The following is an 8,654-nucleotide window of genomic DNA, read 5'->3' as shown; positions in this document are numbered from 1 at the left end:
CATGTGGGGCAGGAGAATGAGATGGCAACCAACAATCAATTTGCCCACATTCTTTTTTTTTTCTTGTTTGAATGCAAACTGCACATCTTAACAAAACTTTGTAATTGATTTATGATCTATGAGGTATGAGGTATGGTCAGTGCAGAAAAGTCATCATGTAAAATCATAAATCTTCCAACTTGATATGAAGACCTTCCTAATACATTGATTAATGCACTGCATGTACAGAATTAAAGAAGCTGAGTGAAAAATCAATCTATAATTTCATGTTCTTTTTCCTTGTATTGTCTAATGATAAATTGCATATGTTACAGGGCAGTAGAAATATAGTTCTAGAAAAATGGTGAGAAGGAACTTTTTAGGAACCGCATTACATTCTGAAAGTACATATAAAGAACCTTAAGCATGTTGACAAGATGCACTTGTTTTTGCTTGTACAAATTGTGGTAAGGATGTGAGGGGACAGACCGATCTAGTGCACCACAAGCTTTATTTAATGTTTTTGCTTCGTAGAACTTAATCTGCAGTTGAGTTCCCTCTTGTGGCAATGAAAAAGACTTGCATGTTGAAAATTGGCTGCGGTTGTGTATATATGAAGTGTTGCATAGTAGACTGGTGGTAAGTCTGGTCCATTCCTGCTTCTTGGTTCCGATTTTACTTCCTCTAGCTTGGACACTTTAAGTTGGAGTTCAATGAGGGGTTATTTGATCCACTGCACTAGATTTCCTAACGATCGCATAACAGTAGAGTAAATTCCTTCTACCAATTTTTTTTTTAGGAAGCCCTGATGACTAGATGATTGCACTTTTGAGTGGAGGATTGATGGGTGCTGATTAGTTGCGAGGGTTAAATGGACTTCTATGGCCCATTGTCATTTAGTGTACAAAGAAAGACAACGATGTGTGCTCCTGGTGCATCAGGGTTGCCACATCTATCAAACAAAAGCTGCAGGTTTGTTTGTTGTTTATTAGGGTCCTCACTGAAAAAAATAAATCAGCACATCCTTGTTGGATAACACATTTATGGATTTAAATGTTGTACCACCAGAGAGTTTGATCCATAGATTACTTCATTTTTATGTTTTGCTGTTTTTTCTTTCCCTCCCAAAAAAAGAAAGATTAAGACTTCAGACCATGGCTCGCCACATGTACGATGAATGAGAAAGGGCATCCTATGATGGTCAGTGGTGGACAGAGCATAGCCAAGAAGCAGAATGGCTCAGGTTAGAGCCTTTCCAGCTAATGCAATGTTTCAATGGAAACCCAGACACGATACAGTCCTCTTGTGTAATAACCTTTAAACAAGCTTAAGTGGTAAAAATTAGTATTCTCCCATCATTGCCTATACTATTGCCTATAGCTAGACAGTTGAAAGCCCTTTGATCCAGCTTGATCAGCTAAGCTGATTGAAATGGTGCAGGTCATTACGAGTATGCAAACAAATTATTTTCCTCTTGGCAGCATGTGCATAAATACTACCAGTAGAGGGCGGCCTTTTATAAGTTTCTGGCCCACTGACCCCACCGTACTAGGACTACCATGTTGTCTCTTTTAAATGAGATTACTGGCACTACAATACCATGGTAACCAAATTGCTTCTTCAAAATGAGATCCCTGGCACCACAACTGGGATGCAAATTCTGTTGAATGAAAGCATGTATTGGTTTAGATTTTCAAAGAAGTGAACATATCCAATCAAAGACACGAAAACACACACACACACACACACACACACACACACCCATAAGCTCTGTTCTGGCATGGCGATACCAGAACTATTAGGAGGTTTACCACTTACTCTTGATTTAACTTATCCATGTTTGTCACTAAACCATGTCCTTGGAATACTCCCAGATCCTGTTAGTCTGTTTACACCTGCAGCACAATGGTACGGTGCAATATAACACAGGTCAGACCTTCCTTCATCTCTCAGAGCTGACCCTCTCAGCCCACTAAGGTCAGTGACCAAAGCACAATTCACAACAGTAAAGGCTAAGGCAGGAGTGATGCACAGGAGCAGTGCAACAAAACAAACATCACGAGGAGAGCCTCCTTGCCTCAGGATTTCTTTAACTCTGAATGTAAATAATACAAAGCATCTCTGAGTGCATACATGCATATCTGAAGTGTTAACAGGAGGGAAAATGCAAGCTGGTTAAAAAGGTGGGAATGCAAAGATGCTGAGAGGCATGCGTGTTTGAGTGTCTGTGTGTGTGCGTGCGTGCGTGCGTGTAAGAGTTGAAGACAGATCACATTGTAAGTACATATGTGGGTCAATTTTTCTGCCCCACTGCTTCCTTGACTATCTACTACACCCACCACCAACACGCTTCTGCAGAGCAGGTGTACACAGTCTCCCATCCTCCACATGTAAACATCTCCATCCATCCAATTATAACTAATGCCTGTCCTGATCTGGACATCTCTGCCATCTTCTCTCACCACTGCTCTCTCTCTCCTCCCCCCCCCCAACAATTGAATCATCATCTTTTGTTCCCGGACTCCCTCATCATCTGATATTCTTGTCTGTTTGCTCCCCTTGGTCAAGCAGTGTGGCTTTAACAGACTCACGACAAATGTCTGCACCGCCCTGGCGAGGCCTGTTGCCAGGATACGGAGGAGTGGGAGACGGGAGCAGCTCTGAGTGTGTGTGTGTGTGTGTGTGTGTGCTGGGCGTAGGTCTGGTGGGGAGCAGAAGGGATGCATTATTAAAGAGAGGCCCTGAGCCCCCGTCTGCCTTCTGCAGGTGGGATCGAAGGAGCATGTGTCTAACAGAGATGTGATAAAGAGTCAGGCTGACGTCCACGTACTAGAGATATTAAAAAAACAGCAGAGGGAATTATTTATAGAGTTGAAACTGCTTGGAAGTTACAAGTCTTAAGTCTTCATCGGAGAAAAATCCATCCTTTCATTTCATGTTTCATTTTTAATAAAGGAGGGCCAGGGGGAGGGGTAATGAGCATCCACGTCCTCAAGGACCATTTGGAACTGGAGACTGGCAGAGACTTCAGAGTGTGGGGATGGGATTTGTATTAATTTAAGTAAGGTTAAGTCTACATGCCTTCCATAGGGCTGGTCCAAACAGTTGTGGGCAACAGCGCATTTTTGCAGCATCACTGCAGTGGGCTCCATTTCCATGGGAACCATCCCCCGTCATCCGTCGCTATGATAGTCCTTATGATGAGGGTGTTGAGAGATCTGACGGTGTCATCCATTACAGGAAGCACCATTTCAGGCAGGTGGGGGTGGGTGACAGGGCACCATCTGTCATTTCAGTATCCTGTGAGGGATAAGACTGGCAGAGGCTGAGCGTGGGTCCCCTCGGGCCAAGCAAAGGGAGGCTGTGACACAAACGCTTCAAATGGGATGATGAATCCCTGTTTTTCCAGTTCTACAACAAAAATAATGAGGGTAGCCCATTAGGTAACCAGAACATCATAATTACTTCACAGCAATAAAAAAAAACAAAAAAAAAACACAAACACAATCTGGGCAAAAGGTGCACAGGCAAATGCTACATTGCAAGCAAACATCCAAGATGATTTGTGTGATTTGATGGTAAGCCTGTCATGTCAAATAGGCTTTCAGCATGTGAAATAAGGTTGCACTCTCAATCTTGCCCTCTCTTGGCAGCCATGACAGCATGGCTCAGGGAGTCCCAGGGGAGATGACACTGTCCTAGCCCCTTCCTCTTATGCTCTGCATATTTCATACTCCCCTGCCCCAATTACGGTATCTGTGCTCAGACTACAGTATCTGTCCACTGTGGCTTTCAACCAAGTGGCAGCCCCCCCCCCCCCCAAATAAAGTGCTGGTTTGGTGAGCCCTTCCTGGCTGCTCTACATAACTGTCTACCTGGCCCACATATCCATCTGTTAGCCATTATTAGTAGTTACTTTCTTTCATCAGGTCTTGGATCCATCAATCTCCTGTTGCTGGAAAAAAAAAAAAAGTGTAGATCGTGAGGCTGTACAACTGACCATATCAGTATCTGCACTGTTGATAAATGATAAAGCATTGTTGGTAAATGATACCAGACAGGTCTCATGTATTTACACATCTTTATTATTTTTAATTATGTTGCAAACAATGACATCCAGATATATCGGTACACAATTTTACCGTGTGCATGTGTGTGTGTGTGTGTGTGTGTGTCTGAGTGAGGGAATGTGTGTGCTTGAGTCGGTGTGTTTGTGTGTGTGGGTATATATATTTATATATATATATATATATATATGAGTGAATGAGTGAACAGTGAGATCACAAAAGCAGAGTAAAATCCTGTTAAGTCAGACGGCCCTCAGTATACAAGGCAGAGAGAAAAAGACAGATGGACATTTCAGCGGTCTCCAGGCCACCACGCCCAGGCTGGCCAGGTCACACAGTTATCTACGTACAGAACGACGGGGTTGGTTACGTCCTTTCAGCTTCTAGCTGCTTCCTCCTCCTGAAAAGTGTGTCGGAGATGATTTGCCACCCCTCTCCCCTATTCACCTAAACTATTCTCCTTCCCGTCATTTTCAGCTTCTTATTTCTTTCCACAATCCTCTTGAAAGAAAGGAAGAGCTTTTCCTATAGTCGTGTATATAGCTTGCACAAACATACTTACATACAGTCATACATACATACAAAAACGGAGCTCTTGAGACGCACAGAGCAGCCTATTACTTATTGCACATATTGATCTACCTGGGTGGGCTTTCTCTCTAGACGTTACAATTTTGTCAGTTTAGACAAATGCAAAACATACAAACACACACGCAGACACACTGACAAACATAGAAACATAAAAAAGAAAAAAAAACGAAGAAAAAAAACGACACAGACTTCTGTATGACACACACACTCCGAGCTGAGAGAAGAGCCTGACAAGATAGCTCATTCAGTGCAACGACACTTGAGCCGTACCACTGAACAGGTCAAAAGCTTTCTTTAGATGGGTGATGCGCGCATGCACACGCGCGCATGCACACACACGCACACTCCAGCGCAGCAGCTGACAGGTTCATGTACAGATACACAGGCAGATGACAAAAGCAGAGAAGCAGCAGAATGGATTGGTTTCGCAAGCGAGAATAATCTAGAAAGCACCCAAATTCCCTCCCACCCAAACCCCCCCCCCCCCTCCCCAGTCAAGCAGATGGTTCTGTGAAGTGGTCTTTGTACACTCAGTCACTGTGATGACTGTTCAAGAACCCCCCTGGTGGACTAGCTTCTGTACTAGTCTAGAAGGCCTGTGGGCGTTTGAATGAAGGAACACACTGCTGGGCAGTTTGGAGAGGGGACAAGACAGGAAAACGGCCCAATCTGTTAGTGCCGGGACAGGTGAACTTCTCAGTCTCATCTACGGTGGCAGAGTAGGTCTCTTTCATTGGTAAAGAACCAGCTCACCTACAGAAATGTCAATGCTTCTCTTGCGTTTCGGGTGCGGGAGCAGTTGCTTGAGCCGACTACCTCAGGACTAGACACTGTGAATGTGGAAGTACTGGTTGTCTGTAGAAGTGCATGCCACGAGGAAGGGACTGAGCACTGGTCAGTTTGCCCTCTGCAGGAGGCCATGGCAGGGGTCAAACATACTTTCATCATTTAAAAAACAAAAACAAAATCAACATTTGGAAAATGTTTAACAGTTACTTTTTTTTTTTAATGTTTAAACGCCACTGAACTGCATATGGTTCTCATGTGCTCATTGAGGGGAGGCGAGATGTCGAGGAGTTCCTGTCTCACAACAGGAGAAGTGGAACCGTGGGTCTGAGATCCCTGCCAAACTTGTGATCAGGGTTGTCCCCTAGCAACAGATTGACAGGGAAGTCCATGACATGACTTATAAACGCCTTGACTAACTGGATTGGGAAAGAAAATCAGCCTTTACGTAGAGGAAAGAGTATGCACTGGATGTCAGCCACATTCACCTGCTTGTTAAGGACTCCAGGCTGACCTGAGATTTAAAATACAAACACACAGGGGTTTCCATTATACTTCAATGTAGGTTTAAAACAAGTTCCTCTGTGCAAAGCAATGGCAACACGCGGGGTAGATTAAGTTGAGGGGGGGGGGGAAATGCACTATGTTGTCTTAAAATCCACCTCTGTCCCTCTCCTCCTCTGTCTCTCTCCCTTAGGCACTGACAGTGTACGAACTGCGGCAGCAAGAGATACATGCGAGAGCAGGAAAATGAGAGAAAAGAGGGGAACAAAAAAAAAGACAGAAAAGTTTGGTTTAGTAGTGGCCTGTGTTTCAGGTCCCTGGACTGCACTCGTCTCTTGCGATGTGTCTCCTTGTCCAGGGTTCAGAACATCAGGTCATGTGTTTAACTCTACCATACTTCTACACAATGGCAATGCAAATGTACAGTGGACAAGTTTGGGATTTACCATGCAAGAATACTTTTTTTTTTTTCCTTCTCGTGTGTGTGCCATGTGTATAACATTTAATAAGCTCAGTTCTACACCCAGAATAATTTACATAGGAGGACGCTAGTTATGTCGACAGCTCGGATAAAGGGGGGTGTGTGGTAACCACGGTGATGAGTGCTTCCTGGAGGATGAGTGACTTGGAGGGGGCGGGCAGATGGGAACGGGGCGGAGTGTGGTCAATAGGATCAGCGGCATTCCCAGACTTTGACTGTTTGATCTACGCTTCCGGTCACCACATAGGGAGACGTCTTATGGAAATCTGTGAGGGGAGGAAAAAAACAAGACAACACAAATTAATTTACTTTTTCACAAAACAAACAACAGCATTTGACTTCCAACATAAACATAATAAGCAGACATTTCATCTTCCATACTACGACTTCCATGAACATTTAATGCAAGCGTCCCTGAAAACTGCCTTCACAAGAAATGGCTTTTACTCACTATAAACCTACGTCTGCCATGGTTCTTAAGTGCTTGATCTTCCAAGCTACACGCTTGAGAAGTGAGTCACAGCTGCTATTGCTGCTGCTGCTGCACACATGCTTGAACCAACAAGATGAGTTGTTTCTAAGCAACGGCTGGCGACTCACCCAGAGAGGTTACAAAGTGTTCATGGGCAGACAGGGTCTTGGTGCAGCGCTTGTTTTTGTAGTCCCAGATGCGCAACGTCTTGTCGTCGGCACAGCTCACGATGAACTTCCCGCCGGGGTGGAACATGAGGCCGCGCACCCAGTTATCATGGCCAACCTGAGACGGTGGGAAAATGGTGGGAGTGAGAGCGAGTTCAGAGCGAGGAGCCAGGGATGTGGACACTGGAGCACGTTCACAGCTAGAGGGTTCAAATAATGACACCCTTTTCTAGACATAAAAAGGTGCAGTCCTCAATCCCGGTGAAAGACTGTTGCTATTTGAACACAACAGCCAATGAAATACACCCCTTTTTCCAGTGCTGCTGAAGCAATGTTGTTGATTGGCTGGAAAAAAGTGTTGTGAGCCAGGACTGCGCAAACACTGAACAGACAGCTAGAGGACTGCAAGGAGAAATCATGTGATTTTGACAAAAAGTGTATTGGATCAGAATCATGGTCTGCACCTTGAGGTTGGTGTACCTTACTCCTAAAGCACAGAAAGGTAGCAGATAAAATGAAATACCGAGCTAGTGAACCTGCCTTTTAAACAGTGGCTGTGGTGAGGACGTAGAGGCGGGCACACTTACCAGTGTCATAAGGCACATGCCCGTACTGACATCCCACATCTTGATAGTCTTGTCTCTGGAGCCAGACAGCAGGAATGGCCCAGGCTTGCCACTCTTCTTGTTCTGCAACGCATCAGAGACTCAGGGTTAGGTTGGCATAACAAAAGGTTTGAGCATCCTCTATGATGACTACAATTAAGATGACTGTTTTTTTTACATGCGAGGGTGTGAGAGTAAGGGTCTTGACACCCAAACACACACACTCACAGTGGGCGCGCGCGCATATGCAAAGCCACATTCTGCCTCAGTCATGCTGTCTCTCGGTATCACACACCCCCACACACACACACACACACACACACACATACAGACAGACACACACACACAGGCACACATACACACAGGCACACACACAGGCACACACCTCTGAGCCAGTGGCCTCCAGGATGGTGGGGTGTGCGCTCTCCGGCGCCCAGGAGATGCACTCCACCACGTGCTCGTGCTCCCGCAGCTCCGCCTTGCACTCTTTGGTGGCCACCACCCACACGCGCACCGTCTGGTCGTTGGAGCAGCTGGCAATCAGCGTGCCGTCCTGGTTGGGCCGCACCATGCGCACCCACTCCCTGTGGCCCGTGAACGTCTTCACACAGTAGCTAGAAGCCAGCGGAGGGAAGAGGAAAATGAACTGCTTTTGCGTATTACAAATGTGCCAAATCATAAATCATACATTTCCATTTCACATACAGTACCAGTCAGAAGTTTTTTCTTTACTTTTATTATTTTCTACACTGTAGATAACACTTTTTTTTTGTTTAGTACATAATTCCATATGCATTCTTTCGTAGTTTAAATGTCGTCAGTATTAATCTACTATGTAGAAAATAATAAAAGTAAAGAAAAAAACTTGGGAAAAAAATGAGAAGGTGTGTCCAAACTTTTTTCTGGTACTGTACATCATTGACATATGAGCAACCTCCTTCTGGGATAAATGCAGCATGTATGGCGAGAGGATGAGAGCCTGTGGGTTCTTGGAGAGCCCAG

At 44.9% G+C, this 8,654-nt stretch overlaps 1 protein-coding gene across 1 annotated transcript; it reads right to left on the bottom strand.

Moving 5' to 3' along the window:
• Positions 1–4,046: 4,046 nt before the first annotated feature.
• On the bottom strand, positions 4,047–8,376 carry LOC122130815 (lissencephaly-1 homolog B-like). The gene is made up of 4 exons (XM_042705585.1): positions 8,038–8,376; positions 7,635–7,736; positions 7,009–7,165; positions 4,047–6,674 (listed from the first exon to the last, which is right to left on the bottom strand). The coding sequence occupies exons 1-4, from the start codon at positions 8,329–8,331 to the stop codon at positions 6,601–6,603; spliced, it is 627 nt and encodes a 208-aa protein (XP_042561519.1). The 5' UTR covers positions 8,332–8,376; the 3' UTR covers positions 4,047–6,600.
• Positions 8,377–8,654: the final 278 nt, after the last annotated feature.

This window comes from Clupea harengus, unplaced genomic scaffold (assembly GCF_900700415.2).
Source record: "Clupea harengus unplaced genomic scaffold, Ch_v2.0.2, whole genome shotgun sequence".
In the NCBI taxonomy this organism is placed as follows: domain Eukaryota; kingdom Metazoa; phylum Chordata; class Actinopteri; order Clupeiformes; family Clupeidae; genus Clupea; species Clupea harengus.
This window is presented reverse-complemented; position numbering and strand designations above follow the sequence as displayed.